We start from the raw sequence: 24,923 nt of genomic DNA, 5'->3' as shown, positions 1-24,923 counted from the left end.
GAATTTTTCAGAAGCCAGAAATTCAGAGAAATTTAATTTCTCACTGGGGTTGGGGAGGGGGGAAGTGGATGAAGGTGGTTTCAAAAGGTACAAACTTATAAGATACATAAGCACTAGGGATATAACGCATAGCATGATTAATATAAATAACCCTGATGTATGTTATATATCAAAGTTGTTAAGAGAGTAAATCCTAAGAGTCATTATTGCAAGGAAAACTTTTTTTTACTTCGTGTCTATATGAGAAGATGGATGTTCCCTAAACTTACTGTCCTAATGATTTCATGATATAAGTAAGTCATTATGCTGTACCCCTTACACTTATACAGTGTTGTATGTCAATTACACCTCCATAAAACTAGAAGAAAAAATAAATAAAGCCACCACAAGCAAGGTGCACCCTCTGCCTTAGAGTTCTACCCATGTCTCGAAACTCTGGTAGCTTGCAGCGTCATGCGACACGTGGGGCCTGACCGAGTGACTTCTTATGATGAACTGTAATAGAACTGCAGGGTTAGAAGGCCCTCGTTCATCACCCAGGCCACCATGTAACAACTGAATCCCCACCCCGGCCACATTTTCCCACCTCAGGATGAAGACACCCTAAACCATCTCTCATCCCAATCCCCGCCTCTCTGTGTGCGCAGATCTGAGTGGTTTTTTGGCCACCTCCATTAGGATACCATATACACACCCAACGTAGCACATTCCCAGATGAAACTGTCATCATCCAACGCCATCCCTCCACATGCTCGTCTCCCTGTGTCCCCCCAGTGAGCTCAGTGTGATCTGTCCAGCAACCAAACCCCAAGACCTGGGTGTTATCCACTACTCTGCCCTCCTTCACAACCTCTGTATCGGGTCATCTACCACCTCTTACTAATTCTTTCTTCTTAATATCAACCAAATTTGCCTCTTCTTTTCATTCCCATTGCCAGTGACTTATTTCAGGCCATCTCTTGTCTGAAGGCCAGTCCTTCCCCTGCCAAGTTGGTTTTAGCCCCGCTTTGATTCATTCTGGCTTTAACTCACCAAAACCAGAATGGTCACCCTAAAATGCAAATCTGATGACATCAATACCATGACAACAATGAGGATTGGTCAGAGTGCAAACAGGGCAATGTCAAATGGCCCCTGCCTGCCTCTCCCTGCTCCATTCTTCCTCGATCCCACGCCTGAACTCTCTTCACAGCCATACAGAATCGCCTTCACTTCTCCAGGCGTGTTACACTGTTTTTCCCTTTGTTCCTTCACAAATGAGGTTCTCTCTGCCTAAAAACTCATCTCCCGAACCAGTCCCCAAATCTCCATGGCTTGGCTTAGTTTATGCCTGCAGGCCCTTAAAATCTTAGCTTAATCACTGTTATAATTGTGGTGATGACAATCATATGATGAATTAACATGTATTAAATGCTTACTATGTGCCAGGCACTGTTCTAAGAGCTTTCACATATTTTATCATTTAGTCTTCACGACAAGCTCAAGAGATAGGTCATGTCACTCACTACCAGTTTTAAAGGATAGCACAGACTGACAGGCTGCAGTCCACAGCGTTGCAGAGTCTGACATGACTGAAGCAACTTAGCACACACCCACAGACATCACCACCTCCATAGCCTCTTGTGAATCCCCAGAATGCTGTGTGCGATGCTTCTGAAACCTTCATCATTTCCCTCTGCATAGCACTCACTAAACTCCACTGCAGTTCCAGGCAACCTGTCCCTCCCAGCAGATTCTAAACACCTATATATAGAACACACAAAAAAGACAATGCCTTATATAGTTTTCTCAGCATTTAAGACAATGCCTATCATGGGACTTCCCTGGCAGTCCAGTGGTTAAGACTTTGCTTTCCAACGCAGGAGGTGTGGGTTCAATTCCTGGGCTGGGAGCTATGATCCCACATGCCTCGGGGCCCAAAAAATCCCAAAACATAAAACAGAATCAATATTGTATCAAATCAATAAAGGCTTTAAAAAATGGTCCACATTAAAAAAAAAAAAGAAGTCTTTAAAAGAAAAAATAAGACGAAGTCTGCCAAATAAATAGAGAAAAGTTAATAAATAATGGAATGATTTTTGAGTTGTCAACATCTGACTGTTCTCCATTGAACAGACAACACTTTGTTTGAAAACCCTCCCCATTAGTGCCATGTCTGTAAGCTGGGAGACCATCCAACTCATCTATTAGAAAAGCATAGCTGAGGGGCAGGAAGTAAGTGTAAACAGAGTAGCGATCCACTCTCTGTAAAAGCTATACCCACAGATGGCTAAGCATCTACTTCTACTCTTCCTTCTCTTTTGACTTCAAGTGGGTCCCTAAGTGCCTGACCATGTCTTCTGCTTTCCTTTCTCAGGATTATCACCCATGTTCAGATGCCTCCTTCCTCTTGGCTCCTCCTTCCCCCAGGTACCCATCCAAGTAGCTGTGCATCCATCCATCTAACCAGCCAGATGGCTGACATGGAGGGTCTAGAGACTAGTACAGCTAAGTCCCTCTCCTCAAAGGTATATCTCCTAAACTGCCTGGGCCACAGAAAGGGCTCAATAAACATTTGCTTCTGCCCCTGATCCCTATCTGGGGAAGGGACTGCTGTAACCATCAGTGTAAACTTGCAAGCTGCCCCTTTTTCATTGTGAAAACAACATTGCAACTGTCTCATGACCAGTCATCCTGACTTTACAAAGGAAAATCATGTTCTAGTTTTACAAGCTGAGGCCCAACTAACCTTTCCGCCCTAGCTGACAGCTGAACTTAGTCAGAAGAGCATAATTTATTAAAAATAAAATTCATGTATTGGAAGTGATTTTGGACACTTGCATGAAGGATCATGGGGACCAGCACTGAAAAAAAGGAATCTGGCAGCCTCTTGTTCATGTAGAAAGAGAAAAAAAAGGGGGATTGCAAACCACAGGTGGATAGGATGTGTGTGTCACCCTTCTAGGTATTATAGAATTCCAAGCCACAACTGTGTCTCATGGTCCATGCATGTATTGAGGGAAATGCTGATGCAAAGAACAAGTTCCAGTATAAACTAAGACCATCTGTGAACACAGGAAGTCATTCCAGTGCTCAAAACAGCTCAATAGGTTCTCCTACAATGTCAAAGCCATTACTATTCCCCAGCAAGAGTCAAGCACACGTTTATAATAAAAAGCACAGAATATTAGTTAGAAACTTCTAGTTCCTTTATCAAGTTTGCCAAATATCTACAAATTCCATCATCTTGCCATCCTCAAAGAAAAGTTATACATTTTAACATGAAATGTAGGCTATGCCTAATTTTTAAACTGCTCAAAACTCTAGTAAAATTAATTTCCCTACACAGCACTACTAAAAGAGGGAACACGTATTTATTAAACAGAACAAAAACTGGTTATCATTTTCAGTATCAGAACTGAATATTTCCTTTAATAATAAAACTTATGCATAAGAACATTTCAGTGAAATATAAAACAAACATTTTTCTCCCCTTATTTCCAACAATCTTTTCTAATGACCATAGGGAGAAGGAGATGGAAAACAAAGAAAAACCTGCTAATCTGTAATCTGTAACTAAAGATCCAGAAAGATGTTAGTTTTCATTTCACTCAAGGGAAGGTGGAATGCAAAAATAAACAAGTTAGTTTATTCATTAGTAGTCAAGTCAGGAGGTAAAGACATCTCTCAAATTAAGGTATCTTAGTGTGAATAATGAAGGAAGTGCTCTAAAATGCCAAATATGGAAAAGATACCACCTAGAAATAAGTGACAGTAACTCACAGTGATACTAAAAATAAGAATCAAGTTGCAGTATCTGTACTTAGCAACATCAATGCACTATGTGGATCTTCTTTATAACGTAATTTTTGCATAAACTGTGGATCTTCTTTATAATGTACTTTTTGCATAAACTGTGGAATGTGTTTTGAGAACAAAAAGTGTCCAGGTCACCTAGGCCATTTGTTCTTAGAGCACCTTGGTTGGGGGAGATCCAAGTGTGTATGAAGCTAAGTATTAATAAAAGCCTATGGCTAGCTAGCACTCTTGCTGCCTGTCTTTCTACCTGCAGAAGCTTTTAGCACATTTATCAGAAGCCATACAATGCAAACCCTTTTGATATTAGGTCTCTGGGTGTAGCTTTCAAGATCATTCTTTGTTCCATTCTTCCTGTATTGTCAAACGGCACCCAATAGGTGGTCTAGAGTGAATTTCAAACGTGCTATTAATACGCCCAAAACTGTTGCTGCAAAGGTGAAAAAACAAAAAACACATTAATTGAATACTGGCTTGTTCTTACTCATAATGACACAAATGTGTGTTCTATGTCCTCAAGCAATAGGAAATAATTTGTAAAACCATGAACTCTTTAAATGAATATGCGTACAGGTTTTAAAATATGTATTATTCATAGTTACTAAACAATTCTCCAACAAAAACTTCATACAGTTAAGTGTAGGTCACAATTAAAAAAAATAATGTTGCAACCCTTTTTTGTTTTTAATCTACTCTAGTTTTTGGACTGGTATACTAATGATTATTAGCAACAGTATTATATCTGTAGATACTTCATGTTTTAAAATATCTTTCTAATGCTCTTTAGAAAAGTTTTCTTATAAATATTTTTTGGGAAAGTCACTATTATTCCCACTCTATAGATGTCATATGGAAATGATGTCCCTACCTCAAATGACTGTCACAGGTTTATCAGATAACCCACATTAACATGTACGGTATTTGACACATTACTTACTGAGTGCTCAAAACATTAACTATTATTAATATGCAAAAGTATTGATAGTTATATTAAGGTAATGAGAGTCTATTTTAAGCAGGCAAGTCTGGTTTGGGTCTTTCTCTGGAATTGGACAATTCTTGCCCAAAATAAAGATACCACTGTTTATATATGCTGAACCATCTACCTGGAATGCTTTTCCCTTCCTCACTCACAATTCCTAACTGCTCTCCTGGGCTAATTCTCCCTCTTCAGATCTCAGCGTAGACAGTACTTCCTCCAGGGACATGCTGTCCTTAACCTTGCCCGCATCTGTGTCACACTGCATACACTGGGGTCTCCCTCTACATGCTCCAGTGCACATCACCGCTGTCTGCTTCCATGTTTGCACCCTATGAGACTCAGCTTCATGAACGCAGGGATCGTGGTCTAGACACTCCGTTCTCGGTGGTTAGCAGAATGCTGGAACACAGTAGGTGCTCAATAAATATCTGTGGTATGCAGACACCTGGGATGTGAAACCAGCCTGGCTGGCATTTCAAGAACAGGTTTTCATAAAGTGTAAGTGACTGGGGCCTAGAGATAAAGCAGAACCCAGCCATGGGGCCAGTGGAGGATGAGGCTGGTGGGGTGGGGAGCAGTGAGAAGGGATGCTAAAGGAGATTAGGTTCCATTAGGTCACTTCCGGTGAGAGCAGCAGGGCCACGTCCAGACTAATTGTGGGTATCTAGAGAGCCATTGTGCAGCACCGGGAACCAGTGCCTGGGCTGCCTCCCATGGTCCCAGTCCGAGAGATTTCTAACCCTGAGCATCAGCAACAAAATGCAGGTCAGGGGCCCCTGTGGGCTGGAATGAAAGAGCCCGGTCTGACCCACAGACCCCAAGAGACTTACCAGACAGTTGGGGTGAGCTGTGCACGCCTGGCCCAACAAAGAATTGCAGTGCTGAGGAAGAAACTTGGAGACTTTGGCTACAGCTGTTGGGAAACGCACTGAAGTGTTCTGATTTGTTACGGCAGCTGCGTCATAGGAAGGGAACACTTTAGAATAGTATCTGACAGCATGGAAGGAATTAAGAGACAGAGCTGTGCTGGGGATTCGTGTTTTATACACATCACCAATAGCGTTTTCTGATGCAGAGCTGGACTGACCTTTAATAAAAGAGAGTATCCATCAGTATATGCAAATTGGTAACTCTGAACTACTGTATCTGAAATAAATCACCCTCTATTTCATTTCCCCATGGTACAAACTTAAGATACTGCTACACTCAAATGCTGATGAAAAACAAAGTGAACTTTTTGGTAGTGACATTTACTGTAATACAAACACTATAAATCAGTGTTCTGCTACTGCTGCTAAGTCACTTCAGTCGTGTCCAACTCTGTGTGACCCCATAGACGGCAGCCCACCAGGCTCCCCCGTCCCTGGGATTCTCCAGGCAAGAATACTGGAGTGGGTTGCCATTTCCTCCTCCAATGCATGGAAGTGAAAAGTGAAAGTGAAGTCACTCAGTCGTGTCCTACTCTTAGTGACCCCATGGACTGCAGCCTACCAGGCTCCTCCGTCCATGGGATTTTCCAGGCAAGAGTACTGGAGTGGGGTGCCATTGCCTTCTCCATAAATTAGTGTTCACTTGTCATTTAAAGACAGAGATTTTAGAGACACATCAGCTCTCTCTGCCTGTGTATGTGTGTGTGTGTGTCTTTCATCATAAAAAGTGACCATTTCTATGAAGCAAGGAAGAATGTTGGAAAGAAAAACTCCATTCAGCCACAAATAGTTTGGTCACTGATTTTTCCATCAGTGAGTGGGTTATACTGTTATATCGCTCTATTCTGTACAGTAACTAGAAGGCAGAAAAAAATGTTTAATATATAGTGAATGTTAACAATGTAATCCCTATGCTATGAATATTTATTTTCTTCTGGACACTAACAGAAATGAAAGTAAAGGAATATAATTTTATATTGACTTTAAATATAAATGGACCTGGAATATTTGTGAAAAAAATCATTTCAGCAAAAGTATACATAAATTTATGGAAAAGGACAAGTAAAAGCTACTTAATTAAGTCTAAACGCTGACTAAGATCAGCACTTCTGGTTTACAGGTCAGATTTATCACAGAAAGCAGGGGATCATAGGTGGCCACTTAACTTCTCTAACCGTCAATTTACTGGCCTAAGTGGTGAGAGTGCAATTTGAAAGACTTAACTGATTCCAACTGTTTCATTCGTCTTTCAAAAACCATTTTGCAACATGCATGGCCAGCTACACATGTGCTCACATCCAGCCCAGGGAAAAGTCCAAAATATAGAAAAATTCATATACAGGGATGTATTTTCTGAAATGTTGTTATATATAAAATCACTTTCCCCACAAACCTGGAAACACTAAATGTAGCACGAAAACTATTCTCTAAATCATTGGATAAACTACTAAAACCATTAAACTGGTGATAAAGGCTGCATAACGCAAAATCCAAGCGTACAGGACACAATGTTAAGTAAAACCGTCAGAGACAAAATTGGAGGTCCAAAACGATTACTACTATGTTGTTGTTGTTCAGTTGCCCCATTGTGTACGACTCTTTGCGACCCCATGGTCTGCAGCAGGCCAGGCCTCCCTGTCTCTCAGCGTCTCCCAGAGTTTGCCCAAGTTCATGTCCACTGTATCAATGATGCCATCCAGCCATCTCAGCCTCTGACGCCCTCTTCTCCTTCTGCCCTTGATCTTTCCCAGCATCAGGAACTTTGCCAATAAGACAGGTGTTTGCACCAGATGACCAAAATACTGGAGCTTCAGCTTCAGCATCAGTCCTTCCAATGAGTATTCAGGGTTGATTTCCCTTAAGACTGACTGGTTTGATCTCCTTGCCGTCCAGGGGACTTTCAGGAGTCTTCTCCAGTACCACAGTTCAAAGGCATCGATTCTTTGGCATGTTGCCTTCTTTACGGTCCAGCTCTCACAATCATACATGACCACTGGGAAGACCAATACTATAGAAGATTACTACTATAGTATTACTACCAAAATATATATATATACACACATATATATAAAGACTTGAAAGAAATACATTAAAAAATGAAGTTATTATCTTAGCTGGGTTTTGTTGTTCAGTCGCTAAGTCATGTCCAACTCTTTGCAACCCCATGGACTGCAGTACACCAGGTTCCCCTGTCCTTCACTTGTCTCCCGGAGTTTGGTCAAACTCATGTCCATTGAGTTGGTGATGCTATCTGACCATCTCATCCTCTGCCACCTCCTTCTCCTCCTGCTGTCAATCTTTCCCAGTATCAGGGTCTTTTCCAAAGAGTTGGCTCCTCACATCAGGTGGTCAAAATATTGGAGCTTCAGCATTAGTCCTTACAATGAATATTCTGGATTGATTTCCTTTAGGATTGACTGGTTTGATCTCCTTGCAGTCCAAGGGACTCTCAAGAATCTTCTCTAGCACCACAGTTTGAAGGCATCAGTTCTTCGGTTCTCAGCCTTCTTTACAGTCCCACTCTCACATCTGTACATGACTACTATTAGCGGGTTTTCAGTAAAGGACTAATACTGCTTTCAAATGGAAAAATGTATATAAATAAAATCAGAATAAGGGGTTTGGTTCAATGACCTTCAAGGTCTCCTCCAGCCTGAACCTGACATAAGCCTATGGTCCTAGTGTATTTGTTTCTTCTTGGACCAGTCACTTAAGGTGATACAAAACCAAGAGATCCGGGGGCACAGAAAGGCCTGAACGCACTAGCGTGAGGAGAGTGTTTCAGAGATTCTGCAGGATATGAAGAGTGAAAATGTGGAAGTACTGTCTGTATAAGAAGGAACATTGACAGGCATGTGCCTGTGGCCTGGCCCCTCTCTGATCTAATCTGGGCTGATTTAATCATTCTTTGTGACATTCAGCCAGAGCTACTCTAAGCAATTTAACCATGGCTCATGGCTACTTTTTCCTTTTCTCCTTCCCTCCCTACTATGTCAGGAAAAAATGTCTAAAAGGACTAACAAACACCCTGAGGCTGATACATGAGCAAGGAGGGCTGTGTCCTGTTTTGGGCCCCTTTCTCCTTTGACTTTTGACATCAATCCCAGTAACCCCATTTCTTCATGTGGTCTCCATTATGTCCCCACAATATGCACAACCTCAGTGACAGTGTCACATCTTTGCTATCACTACTAGTATTCGCTGAAAACTCAGATGACAGCTAGCATTTTAAACCAACGAAACTTTTTAAAATTAAGGCCTGCATATGACTTTTTTAGACATACGCTGTCATGTACTTAACAGACTATGGTATGGTGTAAACATAACTTTTATATGCACTGAGAAATCAAACAACGTGTGACTCTGTTGCGAAGCTCATTTTATTGCAGTGGCCTGAAAGAGAACTTACAATATATCTGTGGTCTGCCTATACACTCTTAGCACTGAATTAACATGAATACTTCCCTCGCTTTAGATTCTACTCACATAATACACACAGTCACCAGTGTGCTCGTCATCTGTGAGCAAGATGAACTTTCTGGTGATGACAGTAAATTTTCAGCCCACCCTCTGGGATAACACTATTCAAATGCCTGTGGCCAGCTGTGTCCTTCCAGCGGACAGCACCAGAGGACCCCGGGTGCAATCTTCCAGCTACGGCTCATTCCTTGGTTATGGCAGTGGCTGCACAGGAGCCCCGGCTAAGCAGGACACGCCCCGAAGCCCACATGCACTACAGCTGCAGAGCAGTGGGCAGAGCTCACCTCTCACAGCTTCATCCACGGTGTCCTGGGAGGCAGGAGCAGAGTACACATTCAAGCGCTCATCAGTCAGGATTCTGATGCCTGACACAGGTGAGTGAGTGCTGCTCAGCGCACTGTTTGCCCTGAGAAGACAAAAAACATTCCTTAGGCATTTCTCAAAGAGGAGGATATGAACACTGTTGAGTTGAACTGCTCTTCTGTCATTCGAGTTCTAAAAGGCACAGAGATAAGCTCTGTATTAAATATTAGAGCAAAGCATAGACTAGGACTCAGGATGGTTATTTACAACATGAAGGAAAGGTTTATTTTTCCTTGTTAAGAGTTCTTCTTGGTTTACATATTCTAATCAATTTAAATAAGGAAGCATTCATGTGGCACAGCACCTTTTACACTAGAAACTTCTTTAAGGACTCCTAACTGAAAAAAATGAGGCTGGATTGCCCTGGTCACAGAGGAACGCTAGAATCCATCATGCCACGAATACACTGTCAGTCACCACAGGCACTGCTTGTGAAGTCTGGTTTAAAGAAACAACAAAAGAAGTTAAGAGTGAGTCGAGTCATGAAGGGATCCCAGGCCTGAGACTATTATGTATTTTATCCTCTGTAATTCAGTGAGGCACATCAGCAATGGGAAAAGTTCACTGATTCTTAGTAGATGCCCGAGTTCTCAGTATGGGTGGGTTCAGTGCCTGTGTTATTTCTAGCATTAATATCAGAGAAAAATAACAAGGCAACTTTGGATTCACAAGATTCAGACTGTCATACCTTTGTGCCATGATCGTGCCTGGGACGGATAGCTGGATGGGCATTTGTTGTTTCTTACAAAACCTCCTATTGCTCTGAAGTACTTCTGTAATCTAAGAAACAGACAGACAGAGACCTACTTTATCAATAGATAGCTATAGATGTTTTTCAAAATATACAGACATACATTTCCAATTATAAAACAGAAAGAAAGGAAACTGCAGCATTAAAGCGTTGTCTACGAGGATAAAATTCAAGGGCTTGAGAGTTGCATACCTGGCCCATGATGGCTGGAGGGATTTTCTCCCGGATAAACTTCACGTAATCAACTGTGGCCTCGAGGACGGAAGCCGCATCATTCTTTCTCCCCTTCATATACGGCAGCAGGGTGCGCAGCTGCTCACAGCAATACTTGATTCGTTCTCTGAGCAGAGAAGTGCGACAAGTAAGGAATAATTAGTCTACTTTCTTCCTGTCACAAGGACAGTCTTCCTCCTGGGTCTGTTTATAAAGGAACCAGCCTCTCCCTTTCTGGTGTCCGATTTAGAGGAAGACCATGTCCCCACAAGCCAGCAGCCTCCAAGGCCCCTGGAATCCCAGCTTCCTGGGGCACCGGCTCACATGCTGCCAAGTACAGTGTCTGTGCTGAAGGCAACCCAGCTCACTCATCCCTGTGGGTGTGCAGGATGCCCGGACACTGAGGACACCAGAGAACACCTCCTCTGCCTATGGAAACCCACAGGTGACACAACCCTCAGAGGAGAGAATCACACACCACATAGGTAAATCCTTTTGTGACCACACAAGAGACAACTGGAAGACAGAGTCCATGGGATAGTCCTGTCACTCTGATCCGGACCACATTTCCAACAACACGCAACTAGCATCTTGAAATACATGGGCTTTAACTATGTTCTGGAAGGAAAATCAAAAGCCTGCTTCCTTTACGCAAGGCGGGCACATGAGCAAAACAAATAAACCGATATGCAAATGAGAACGACATCCAGGCTCATACCAGAAAGAAACCAACCTAAGTATTTCATAGTTCTGAAGGGAAATACATAGGAAATGTAACACCAAACTGACCGAAGCCTTTGGAACCTTCAGTTATCCATGTTTTCATTTAATAAACATTCTTAAGCATGTTTTGTGCTGAATACTGCCATACTGACATAAATGGGATCAAAGGGTAGCTTTGCCAATTTCTAGCTGGGATCTTAGGCAAGTTACTAAATCTTTCTGAACCTCAGAATGACAAAAATAAATGGATTAAAAAAATCCACTTTGACATATAGCCAGTGAATAACTCAAATATTCCAGACCAGTGGGTGGTATTTTAATTGGGCTTTAAGCTTTGGAAATGTATCAGGGACGATTCTGTAAAAGGGTTGGAAGTGTCAACAATTTGACACATAGAGGAAGGGCTTTGAAAGGTCATACACCCTTCCATAGGGTACTTTCACTTATAAGGATCACAAACACAGAATAAACTTTCTGTAGAATCATATCCATTATGGTAGCCTTTCAGTAAAATGACTTCCCTGCGGCTCAGACAGTAAAGCGTCTGCCTACAATGCAGGAGACCCGGGTTCAGTCCCTGGGTCTGGAAGATCTCCTGGAGAAGGAAATGGCAACCCACTCTAGTATTCTTGCCTGGAAAATCCCATGGATGGAAGAGCCTGGTAGGGCTACAGTCCATGAGGTCGCAAAGAGTTGGACACGACTAAGCAACTTCACTTTCCTTTTCAGTAAATAGGTAAACCAATCTAAAGACACAAAATAAGTGGATGCTTAAGTAAGCTAGAGGATATTAGTTCAGCAGAATATTATCTGGACGTGGAAAGGATATAAAGCTTACTGGGGAAAAACAGGGCATTTCTATAGGATATAAGTAGAAGATAGAAGAAGCATATAAAATATGATTACAGCCATTAAGGCCAAAAGAGACAATAGTGTCAATTAGTCATTATTTCTAGACAGTTGGACTATAGAACATATTATTTCTTCCTTTTATTCTCTACATTTCCCAAGTATCTGTGGGGCATATATCACTTTTATAGTGAAAAATCATATTAAACATTTCTTCCATTAGGAAAATGTTCAAACATACAGGGAGACTGAGAGAATTAAAAATTCTTATTCTTTAAAAGCTGAAAGAATTAAGAATTTGTATAGGGAGCACTTAAACACCTATAACCTGGAGTCCACAGTGAACAGTTACTGTCCATGCTTAGTCATATATGAATCATCCCACTGGCCAGACATCAATCCATTTCATTACACTGAAGTATTTCAAAGTAAATTACAAACTTCAGTACACTAAACCCCTAAACATATTATGAGCTACAGTTAAAATTATTTTATTTTCAGGTGAAAGTCACATAAAATAAAATGCGCCAATCTTAAGGGTGCCATTCTATGAGTTTTGGTAATGCACAAAGCTGTGTAACACAAACCACCTCATTAACATTCTCATGACTCCAGAAAGTTCCTTCTGTCCCTGCTTAGTCAGTCTCATGCCCCGTAAAAGGCACCCGCATTTCTGATATTCTTCCCTCTCACATTAACTTTTGCCTCTCTTTTAACTTCACATGTATATTTTTATGTAAGGTTTCTCTTACTTACATAATGTTTTTGAGATTTATCCAAGATAATATGTTATGTCAGTAATTTGTTGCTTTTTATTAATAGCATTCCAAAGTATAAATATGCCACAATTTATTTATTCAGGCTCTTATTAATCAGCACTTCCACTATTTCCAATTTTTTATCATTAGGAATAAAACTACTAGATCTTCTATACATCTTTTTGTGAATGCACATTTTTATTTCTCTTAGTAAATGTATAGGAATTGAATCAATGGGCTATTTTATAAATTTAGAAGAAACTGGCAGAACTTTCCCCCAAATTCTACCATTTTACACTCCTACCATCAGTGTATGAGAATCCCTGTTGTTCTAAATCTATGATAACATTTAACATTGTCAGTTTGAGTTTTAAAATATTGGACTTTCTGAGGTATATGTGGTAGTATCTGATGCTTTATAATGTGCATTTCCATGATGACAAATTACATTCAGCATTTTTTCCCACTGCTTATTAGGCACTTTATCTTCCTTTGAGAAGTGTCTGTTCAAATACTTTACCTATGCAGGTCTTTTTATTATTGAACTTTAGGAGTTCTCCATATATTCTAGTATCAGTATTTTATCAATATATTTGTTTTGCAAATCTTTTCTCCCTGTCTGTAGTCTGCATATTTATTTTCTGAGTGGGGTCTTACGAAATCAAAAGTTGTAAATTTTGAGGAGTCCTAATTCTGTTTCTTTTGTGGTTATTGCTTTCTGTGTCATAAGGAACAATCGCTTACCCTCAGTTAGTAAAAACATTAGCCTTTATTTTCTTCTAGAACTGTAGCTTTCAGTTCATTACGTATGAGCCACATTAATCTATTTAAATATAAATTCATAAAAAATTAATAAAAATTTGAATTCATTTCCTAAGTTGCAATATTCACATTTCAAATACTCAATAATATGACTTGCAGTTACCTTCCTGGACAGCAGATACAGGCCATTTCTAACACTGCAGAAAGTTCTACTGAACAGCCCTATCCTAGAGGCTTTACAGCTCTAGCTTTATACAGTAGCCCTGTCTATACTCCATGCTGAATTAATTTTCACATGATATGAGTAAGCAGTCAAGTTTCATCATTTGTTTCATATGGATGTCCAGCTGTTCCAGCAACATTTACAGAAAAGACTTTTGTTCCCCAAGTTGTTTGCTCTGGTGATTTGCTGAAAATCAAAAGACCAAAATATGTGGGTCTAATACTGGGCTATTGTGTTATATTATCTATCAGTCCATCTTCACGTTAGTAAAATAATTGATAAATGTAGCTGTATACTAGGTCTTAAAGCCAGGTAGCTTACACACTCCAATTTTGTTACATGTTTTCAAGATTGCTTTATTCTAAGGCCTTTTATATTCAGAGCCCTTTCCATACAGTTTTGGATTAGACTGTCAACTTTTTCCAAAAAAAAAAACAAACAGAAACTACTCAAATTATCTAGATTTGAACTGTATTTCAGTTTAGTGAGGACTGATGTCTTAATAACATAAATAGTTTAATTCAGAATTATATATAATGCATGACTTAGGTTTTTAGTTTATCACAGCAATATCTTGAGTGATCACTGTACATGTCTTTTATGCATTTTTGTTCCTAAATATTTTTGTTAGAAGTCTGTCTGAGCACTAGGCTAAGACCTCCTTGAAGGTAACAATTTATTTCTTATCTCGATTCTCCAATCATATTCTGGCACATTACACTCACACCTACTTGTTGAATGGCTAAATGAGTAGAATGAGTGAGTAGCATATATTCAGTTGCCAGATAAACTAGTTTCACAGTGACAACTTTTTTTTTTGGCCATGCTGCGTCTTTGTTGCTGCCTGCAGGCTCTTCTGTAGTTGCAGCGAGTGGGGGCTACTCTCTAGTTTCTGGTGCCCGGGCTTCTCATAGCCGGGCTTCTCTTGTTATGGAGCATGGGCTCTAGGCATGCGGGCTTCAGTAGTTGTGGTGTGTGGATTTAGTAGCTCCGAAGCACATAGAATCTTCCCAGACTGGGATCGAACCCACGTACCCTGCATTGGCAGGCAGATTGTTAATCACTGGACCATAAGAGAAGTCTTCACACTAACTTTTAACAATGCTATAAAAAACTATGAAATTCATGAAAGTAATTTCTTCCTACAAAGGAATAATGCTAAAAAAAGAGGGGGGGAGGCTGTATCAAAATTTACCTTCTCAGCTTTTCCTTGTTTGAATGAAGAAGAGAAATCTTTTTCCTTTTCTCAAAATTTGACAATGGAGCCTTTAAATCAAATCCAATGTTGTTTCTTAGAGATTCAGAGCTAGAAACAAGAGAAAAATTGTACCATATATTTAAAAGGAAAATTGTGAGGCAATTGTAAAATAATCACCAAAGCATTAACCAAATGGTAAATGCTTTGATAGCATTAATTATCAAAACATTTTACCTTATGTAACTGGTACAGAGTATTTTATTTCAAAAGAATTTATTATTAAGATTATCATAAATTCAATTCAAAATTCTAAAAGATACCGATTAATAACAGACACAAACAGTACTAAAATATTCTAACCTCACTGATTATGAGTATTCCAAATTACATGACTGTATCTAAAGGTGCACTGCAGGAAAACAGCACAGAGGAGGAGAAGGCCAAGATACACTATTCCAGCTTGATCAGCAACTGGTGCAGTTTCCCTCCATGTAAAAATGCATCATTTAATGGATATCTTCTGGCTCTACCGTTTTTCTAGATTGATTTTAATTGATTTAAAAAATATATTTCCCGAAGAAACTTACAAATTAATATTATCTTCTTCATTTGAAGATGAATAAATGACTTTCAAATGACTTCATTTGAAAATTTACTTTTATAGGCTTGTGAGGAAAAACAAAGATACAAGATGAGGAGGGCTCAAAAAGCAGTTTTAAGTAACACAAGCCTTCCAAAACCCTTCCCATCCTCAACTCTCAGAAAAAAGTTTAACACAGAAAATTTCTTTGAGGTTAAAATCTTAAGTAAGATAAAGAAAGCTGCTGTTAACTCTGCACTACTGAAGTAAGTGTATCCCTGGTTTAACCACACTTACTGGTTGCCAAGTCTCCTCCTTGTACAAAATAGTAGATGGTCACATTCTACAAATTCTGAAAGTGACTCAAACTTCTTACTGCCATCACCCATAATCCTCAGCATTTTTGTCCGTTCTTTATAGTCAAATGCTCTATTTAAAAATCGCCTTGGAAATCAGTTTCAAGCGAAACAAAGAAATTCACGCATATAGAATTTTTATCAGCATTCAATGTTAGAACTGAAATGGTTTTAAATGGCCCTCAGTTCAATGGCCTAGCCTCTGCAGGTTTGAAGGCTAGTTCTAATATCCCAGAGGGACACAGACAGAGAGACTGTCTTTAAAGGGTCATTTTCAATAAACAGGGTGATAGTTCAGGAAAAGACATTGGGGAAAAGCATAGCAGCAGATGGGTAACAGCTCAGGATTCCATTGTTTTAAAAGTCTGAACATCACTGCTTTTATTTAACCCAGTCTCTAGTTGAACATGTCCAGTGATGGGAGTGGGTAGTCCATCCCTTCTCCAGTGGATCTTCCCAACCCAGGATCTCCTGCATTGCAGGCAGATTCTTTACCAACTGAGCTATCAGGGAAGCCCGATGGGTAAGTTACTACCTGACAATTCAACCTGCTCCCCTGTGGTGGTGGAAAGCTTCCTGAATGCTTCCTTATACTGAGATGGATATTTCTTTAACATGCACCTTCAGTGCCAGCTCAGGATTCTGAAATACAGAACAAGCTGTATCCTTCTTCCACCAAACAGATACTTTCTTTTGTATCAACCCCAGCACTGGAGCTGCTGTTCCACAATCAATAAATCCTCCAGAAACATTTTTTAATGAAACATACACAGTAAAAATTGCTATTAGGAAAAAGTGAAGGAAAAAAAACAACTAACCAAGCAAATATATCAGTAGAAAAATATCTCAGGTGTTCACTGCAGGACTTCTGCAGAGGCAACTCAGGTTCTTCAGGCTTCACAGAAATTTCATTCTTAACTGCAAATTTAAAAAAGGAACCATTTTAATTATAAAATCACTGGTGGGGATGATGTTAATGACACATGCACGCTCTAATCAAAAACAGCTGTCATGTTTCACTCAATAGATTTTACAAAGCAGTGCTTTTAAAATAAAAAGTAGTTTATAGATTTCAGCCTGTTAAGCATGGAACAACTCGGGTGAGAAAGCAAAATTACAACACTACATAAAATTTACTCCACAGCAGCCTCCTTTAACCAGATTTACTAATTAGTGATAGGTGTCCTTAAAATGCATTCAACTGAGCTTATTTATTATTTACAGGTAAATGTCAGAGGCAGAAAATGCCTATGAGTCTTCAGTAAGCAGCTGCATTGTCAAAATAAAGCATCTGATGGTTGTGTTGTTTTTTGGTTTGGAGGTTATTCTTTTTTTGCTGTCTTGCAGCTGCTCATCCTCAGAGCAGAGATGAGATGACTGGTGAGATGTGGTTATGACCAACAGGAATGTGCTAGACAAGTGGAGATGAGCAGCTGTTCTATTTCCAATGAGAACCAAATGAGAAGAGATTACCAAAGGACCCTGGTCCAGAAAGGTTACCATTTCTCTTCAAGAAGAACTCTGACACTTGCAGTGGCTGGGAGCCATTAGAATGTTATAAAACAGACTCACTCATCTTCCCTCCATAATGAAGAACATTAAAAAAAATGAGAGGTGTACTGAATCTTGTATCATCTGGAGTATGAGCTTATCCATCACGATCCCAAAAGTGTCTTCCAGGTCCATTTGAAGAAAAATACCTTAATTTAAATAGATTCCTGCTTGTAACCCAGGCTTTGAAAAACCATAAACTGTCACTAATCAACAATGATTCCAGTAGAATTTAATTTCAGAAATTGGAGTCCTCCCTTTTACAAGCCATATTAAAACTAATTTAATTGTCTTAAGTGTTCAGATGATGGCAATACATATAATAAAGTATAGATGAAGAATTTAGAAATGTAAGGTCTCACTGAAGCACTGACACCAATTATCTGTATATAAAAATCTAAAAAAAAAAAAACAGAAACAAAAAAGAAAGTAACACACAATAAAAATCTAAAACAGAAAGGATAACCACTCTATCAACTTAAAGAAATAAAATAATTTATATACAAGTGTTTACCAAAGCACAAGACTCAAGGTTAATGGCACTGGCTTTTACATAATCATACAATGACAAAGCATGAATAAGTCCATTTAAATGACTAAGGACTAAGTCCATTTAAATGACTAAGGAATGATTTAGCAGCTACTAAAACAAACAACAAACAAACAAAAATACCCTGTGCTTAACTACAACATTGCATTTGTCCTTATGCAACACACCTTAAACCTTTGAAGACAAACTTTCTCCACAGGTAGAGAATATATGTTTCCCTTTATTTTATTCACACTTGTTTTCTGCAGTTCTGTTCAGTTTAGTTCAGTGGTATCTGACTCTTTGCAAGCCCACGGACTGCAGCACGCCAGGCTTCCCTGTCCATTACCAACTCCCAGACCTTGCTCAAACTCATGTCCATTGAGTCAGTGATGCCATCCACCCATTTCCATCCTCTGTCGTTCCCTTCTCCTCCTGCCTTCAATCTTTCTCAGCATCTTTTCTATGAGTCAGTTCTTCATATCAGGTGGCCAAAGTACTGGAGCTTCAACTTCAGCATCAGTCCTTCCAATGAATACTCAGGACTGATTCCCTTTAGGATTGACTAGTTGGATCTCCTTGCAGTCCAAGGGACTCTCAAGAGTCTTCTCCAACACCACCATTTAAAACCATCAGTTCTTTGGCGCTGAGCCTTTTTTATGGTCCAACTCTCACATCCATACATGACTACTGGAAAAACCATAGCTTTGACCAGATGGACCTTTGTTGGCAAAGTAATGTCTCTGCTTTTCAATATGTTATCTAGGGTTGGTCATAGCTTTTCTTCCAAGAAGCAAATGTCTTAATTTCATGGCTGCAGTCACCATCTGCAGTGATTTTGGAGCCCCCAAAAATAAAGTCTCTGTTTCCATTGCTTCCCCATCTATCTGCCATAAAGTGATGGCACCGGATACCATGGTCTTCATTTTCTGAATGTTGAGTTTTAAGCCAACTTTTTCACTCTCCTCTTTCACTTTCATTAAGAGGCTCTTTAGTTCTTCTTTGTTTTCTGCCATAAGGGTGGTGTCACCTGCATATCTGAGGTTATTGATATTTCTCCCGGCAATCTTGATTCCAGTTTGCACTTCATCCAGCCTGGCATCTTGCATGATATACTCTGCATAGAAGTTAAATGAGCAGGGTAACAATATACAGCCTTTCCCAATTTGGAACCAGTCTGTTGTTCCATGTCCAGTTCTAATTGTTGCTTCTTGACCTATAGGTTTTTCAGGAGGCAGGTCAGGTGGTCTGGTATTCCCATCTCTTTCAGAATTTTCCAGTTTGTTGTGATCCACACAGTCAAAGGTTTTGGTGTAGTCAATGAAGCAGAAGTAGATGTTTTTCTGGAATTGTCTTGCTTTTTCTATGATCCAACAGATGCTGGCAATTTGATCTCTGGTTCCTCTGCCTTTTCTAAATCCAGCTTGAACATCTGGAATTCTTGGTTCACATACTACTGAAGCCTCGCTTGGGGAATTTTGAGCATTACTTTGCTAGCGTGTGAGATGAGGGCAATTGTGTGGTAGTTTGAATATTCTTTGGCAGTACCCTTCTTTGGGACTGGAATGAAAACTGACCTTTTCCTATCCTGTGGCCACCGCTGAGTTTTCCAAATCTGCTGGCATATTGAATGCAGCACTTTCACAGCATCATCTTTTAGGATTTGATATAGCTGAGCTGGAATTTTATCACCTCCACTAGCTTTGTTCATAGTGATGCTTCCTAAGGCCCACTTGACTTTGCATTCCAGGATGTCTGGCTCTAGGTGAGCGATCACACCACTGTGGTTATCTGGGTCATGAAGGTCTTTTTTGTATAGTTTTCTGTGTATTCTTGCCATTTCTTCTTAATATCTTCTGCTTCTGTTAAGTCCACACCATTTCTGTCCTTTACCGAGCCTATCTTTGCATGAAATGTTCCCTTGGTATCTCTAATTTTCTTGAAGAGATCTCTAGTCTTTCCCATTCTATTGTTTTCCTCTATTTCTTCACATTGATCACTTAGAAAGGCTTTCTTATCTCTCCTTGCTATTCTTTGGAACTCTGCATTCAGATGTGTGTATCTTTCCTTTTCTCCTTTGCCTTTCACTTCTCTTCTTTTTTCAGCTTTTTGTAAGACCTCTTCCGACAACCATTTTGCCTTTTTGCATTTGTTTTTCTTAGGGATGATCTTGATCACTGCCTCCTGTACAATGTTACCAACCTCCATCCGTAGTTCTTCAGGCACTCTGTTTATCAGATCTAATCCCTTGAATCTATTTGTCATTTCCACTGTATAATCTTAAGGGATTTGATTTGGGTCATACCTAAATGGTCTAGTGGTTTTCCCTACTTTCTTCAATTTAAGTCTGAACTTTGCAATAAGAGTTCATGATCTGAGCTACAGTCAGCTCCTGGTCTTGTTTTTGCTGACTGTATAAAGCTTCTCCATCTTCAGCTGCAAAGGATATAATCAATCTGATTTTGGCGTTGACCATCTGTGATGCCCATGTATAGTGTTGTCTCTTGTGTGTTGTTTTCTTTAGACTATGATAAACAAGGCTTATAGGTCCTTATACTATAGAGAATGCAGTTAATCGTCAACATTTAAAAGGTATCAGTGGAAAACCAAATGTATAAAAACAGTTCTTATAGAATTTTAATTACAATTTTTCAAACCTTTGGAAACTTGTTTTCCACTCACCAGTATGTGAGAAATATGTTTTCCAGTATTTCAACACAACACTCATTTTTTCCATTGTTAGTGGTTCGGTTAAAGCAATATCAGCTCCGTGCCCTGAAACACAACCTAAGAATCTTTGTATTAAATATTGGCCTTATGATTTCTACTTGGAGGAAAAACAAATAATATACCCAACAGGTACATACCTTTAAAATTCTCAGGGATTATAAAAACAAACAGCAAATGTGTATTTTTTTCCTCACCAAATCTGAAAAGGAAAAAAGAAGTTTAAAATGAAGAAAAATCAACATTAAAAAACTTGGGATTCATACATTTAGCTTATTAGGAAGTAACTACACTAGGGTGATTTTCTTTATTTCATTAGAATTTAAAATAGTAATGTTAATATGGAAATTTACTGACAGCAGCATCTTAAATCAGTGAGGCTAAAGACTGCTGTTGTTCAGCTGCAAAGTCATGTTTGACTCTTTGCTATCCCATGGGCTGTAGCTCGCCAAGCTCCTCCATCCATGGGATCTTCCAGGCAAGAATACTGGAGTGGGTTGCCATTTTCTTCTCCAAGGGATCTCTCTGACCCAGGGATCAAACCTGAGTCTCCTGTATCTCCTGTACTGCAGATGGATTCTTATCCCTCAGCCCCCAGGGAAGCCCTAGTGATGAGAGGGATTTTTTTTTTCCAATTTACAAGATGTTGCATTTTGATTTCATGCAATTGTACGAGGAGGGCTCTGCAGTGTGTGGCTGAGGTGGGCAGTACAGTTACAGATTATTTGAAAAATACAAGGGAAGGGGATATTCTGAAACTCATGCTTGCTCTGTTTAAAGTTTTATATATAGTAGATGCTTTAGCCTCTCTGTTTCCTTTTAATGGGCAAGAAAAACCAAATTCTGAGTCATTAGTCAAAACCCTGGCTTCTCTGAGCAGTTCACTCTGTTAATAAGAATAGTCTTTTTACAGTTCATTTCTATAGCAACCACTAATGCCAGGCTGTTTAAAACTAGGCAAGGGGTAAGTGAGAGAGAGGTGACTTTTTAAAAATAAACCTTTAACTTTAGAATAATTTTACATTTACAGAAAAAAATATGAAGACAGTAGCTTTTCCGTATACCCTAAACCCAATTTCCCATACTGCAAACACCTTACATTAGTTTAGCAAATTTCTTACAATTAATGAGCCAACATCAATACAATATTATTAATTTAAGCTCATTCTTTATTCCAATTTCCTTAGTTTTTCATAATGTACTTATTTTTCCTATGCCAGGATCCTATCCAGGATCCTACACTACATTTAGTGATCAGGCTACTTAGGCTACTCTGCACTGTGATATTTTTGCTGACTTTTGTTTTTGATGATCTGGATAGTTTGGGGAATACGGCTCAGGTATTTGAAAATACCACTCATGTATTAGGTAGAATGTAACATTGACCACTTTTATTCTCACTTAAAAAAAAAAAAAGAGCCAAAACTTTATCCAGATTCTTGATCTAACTACAAGTTTACAAGACATTAAAAAAAAAAAAAAAGAGGAATATTTTTTAAGATGCTATGGGGATGAAATCAGAATGTGGAAAATTTATAAGACAAATGGCCCCTTTATAAAACACATAGAGAGAAGATAAAAAGAAAAAAATCAAAAGGAAAGGAAAATTGAACCTTCATTTGTATAAAACTCAGTTTAAAAAAGAAATCATAAGATAAACAAGAAATCTGAACACCAGCTGGATTTTTGACAATACTAAGGAACTCATTATTTTTTTAGGTGTGATTATTGGTATTGCTTTTTAAAGATCCCTTATCTTAGACAGGTACTTATTCAAGTTCTTATGGATAAAAGGAAATGATGTCTTAGATTTGCTTTAAAATTATCCACCTTACCTTTAAAATAACCTACCAGTGAGCAGGGATGGGAGGCTAGAGAAGGAGGTGTAGGAGAGGGTAGGTATGAAACAAGATTGGCTGTATATTGATAACTATTAATATTATGGGCACTTGGAAGTTCATTGTACTATTCTCTCTAATACACTTGAAGATTTCCAACATGATTTTTTTTTTCAATTGTGGCATTATTGTTAACTATACTTAGGAATTCAGTAAGATGGAATTCTGATATTTTGGTGGATACTGAGCATTGACATTAGCTAAAAGAAAATGATTTCCCAAGGAGAATAATACTGTGAACCTGACTTTAAAGAGAACAGCTTAAACTGTTGAAGACAAACTATTCTTAAATATGTAAAGCATCATTTATCAGTATATGGCCATATATATGGTTATTATTTATTCCTTAAAACAAGACCTGGAAGAACCCCCAATGAATAATATTTGGTCATCTTATATCTGCATTTGAAAGTAAACATACTATTCTACATTCCAAATTACATTACACATAGAATATAGATCTGAGCCATACATACTGGGAACCTACTGTGTGTCAAATTCTGTGCTGGCTCTGGGGGATACCATGAACAGACAGAAAGACCAGTCCCTGTCCTTGTGGAGTCAACACTTTTTTGGGGAGGACAGACACTGAGCAAATGCCTGTAGCTGAGTAATTCAGTGGCAACTCTGTGCCCAGTCCTGCAAAGGAAAGCCGTGGGGTCTGAGGGGAGCACGGCCTGGGCACCAACCTGCTCTGCAGCTTCAGGCAGAGATACCCCAGCTGGCTAGGAGGAACCACATGAAAGGCAGGGGCTGCGCGAGAGTGGGAAGCAGACAAGCAGCAAAGTGCATTCTGGAAAGGGAACAGCAGATGTACAGGCCTGGGAGTGCAACGAGCAAGTGAATTCCAGAAAGTAAAAGAAGTCCAGGATGGCTCTAGTACAGAGCTTCTGAAGGACAAACACTTAAGACAAGACTAGACATTGCAAATAGAGCTGCCTTATGACCCAGCAATCCCACTGCTGGGCATACACACCAAGGAAACCAGAATTGAAAGAGACACATGTACCCCAGTGTTCATCGCAGCACTGTTTATAATAGACAGGACATGGAAACAACCTAGATGTCCATCAGCAGAGGAATGGATAAGAAAGCTGTGGTACATATACACAATGGAGTATTACTCAGCCATTAAAAAGAATACATTTGAATCAGTTCTAATGAGATGGATGAAACTGGAGCCGATTATACAGAGTGAAGTAAGCCAGAAAGAAAAACACCAATACAGTATACTGACACATATATACGGAATTTAGAAAGATGGTAATGATGACCCTTTATGCAAGACAGCAAAAGAGACACAAATGTATAGAACGGACTTTTGGACTCTGAGGGAGAGGGAGAGGGTGGGATGATTTGGGAGAATGGCTTTGAAATATGTATACTATCATGTAAGAAACTAAGTGCCAGTATATGTTCGATACAGGATACAGGATGCTTGGGGCTGGTGCATGGGGATGATCCAGAGAGATGATATGGGGTGGGAGGTGGGAGGGGGATTCAGGACTGGGAGCTTGTATACACCCGTGGTGGATTCATGTCAATGTATGGCAAAACCAATACAGTATTGTAAAGTAAAATAAAGTAAAAATAAAATTAAAAAAAAAAAAAAAAAGACCAGACAGGGAAGCAGGGCTGGAGTCTGATTATAATAGGCCTTTTAGGCCAAGTTAAAGATACAGTATTTCATTAAAATGAGCAAAAAATAAAATAAGATGGACAATGGAAACTGTTAAGCTTGGGAGTAACATGATTATTTTTGCATTTTTGGGAGACCACTCTGCCTACAATGGGGTAAACTGACAGAAGGTGGCACAGAATACATCTGAGAGACCACAGTGTAAGCTATCCAGGCAAGAGTTGATAGAGAAAAAATTATTGAGACATACCAAGAAATTTCTTTAAATGATTCAGAATATTTACTAAGTCAATTATGTCAAACAAGTAGGATATTGCTAAAATGTGACAATCACGCTACTGAGATCTATTCAGGGTTGATTCTTTGCTATGAATTCTGAAAGAGAATGTGGGCTGAAAGAGAAGAGAGGAAAGAAAGGAAAGAAGAGAGGAAACTTAATATGGTTTCTATGAGGAAATGAAAAGCTCAGGAAGTTGTTCTACTGTCAAAACAGGCAAGTGTGGGAGGGAGGGTAGAATCTGACCACATACTGACCTGACACTAAGAAAGGCCCATGAGCACACGGTGTGCTGTGGACGGCGGGGGCGCGGTGTGGACGGCGGGGGCGCGGTGTGGAC

At 39.4% G+C, this 24,923-nt stretch overlaps 1 protein-coding gene across 1 annotated transcript in view; it reads right to left on the bottom strand.

Annotated features, from left to right (window-relative positions):
- Positions 1-3,170: 3,170 nt before the first annotated feature.
- The window catches only part of SOHLH2 (spermatogenesis and oogenesis specific basic helix-loop-helix 2), a 29,908-nt gene continuing 8,155 nt past the window's right edge, over positions 3,171-24,923 (bottom strand). The window contains exons 3-11 of the mRNA XM_040266719.1: positions 20,910-20,971; positions 20,725-20,829; positions 16,781-16,880; positions 15,024-15,134; positions 10,493-10,640; positions 10,238-10,329; positions 9,471-9,592; positions 5,608-5,864; positions 3,171-4,225 (exon numbers count right to left, since the gene is read on the bottom strand). Of these exons, the coding sequence (XP_040122653.1) occupies positions 4,205-4,225; positions 5,608-5,864; positions 9,471-9,592; positions 10,238-10,329; positions 10,493-10,640; positions 15,024-15,134; positions 16,781-16,880; positions 20,725-20,829; positions 20,910-20,971 (1,018 nt within the window). The 3' untranslated portion in view covers positions 3,171-4,204. The remainder of the gene's footprint in view (positions 4,226-5,607; positions 5,865-9,470; positions 9,593-10,237; positions 10,330-10,492; positions 10,641-15,023; positions 15,135-16,780; positions 16,881-20,724; positions 20,830-20,909; positions 20,972-24,923) is intronic.

The sequence above is a fragment of the Oryx dammah genome, unplaced genomic scaffold, assembly GCF_014754425.2.
Source record: "Oryx dammah isolate SB20612 unplaced genomic scaffold, SCBI_Odam_1.1 HiC_scaffold_24, whole genome shotgun sequence".
Taxonomy (NCBI): domain Eukaryota; kingdom Metazoa; phylum Chordata; class Mammalia; order Artiodactyla; family Bovidae; genus Oryx; species Oryx dammah.
The sequence above is the reverse complement of the archived record's forward strand: the minus strand, read 5'-3'. Positions and strand labels throughout refer to the sequence as shown.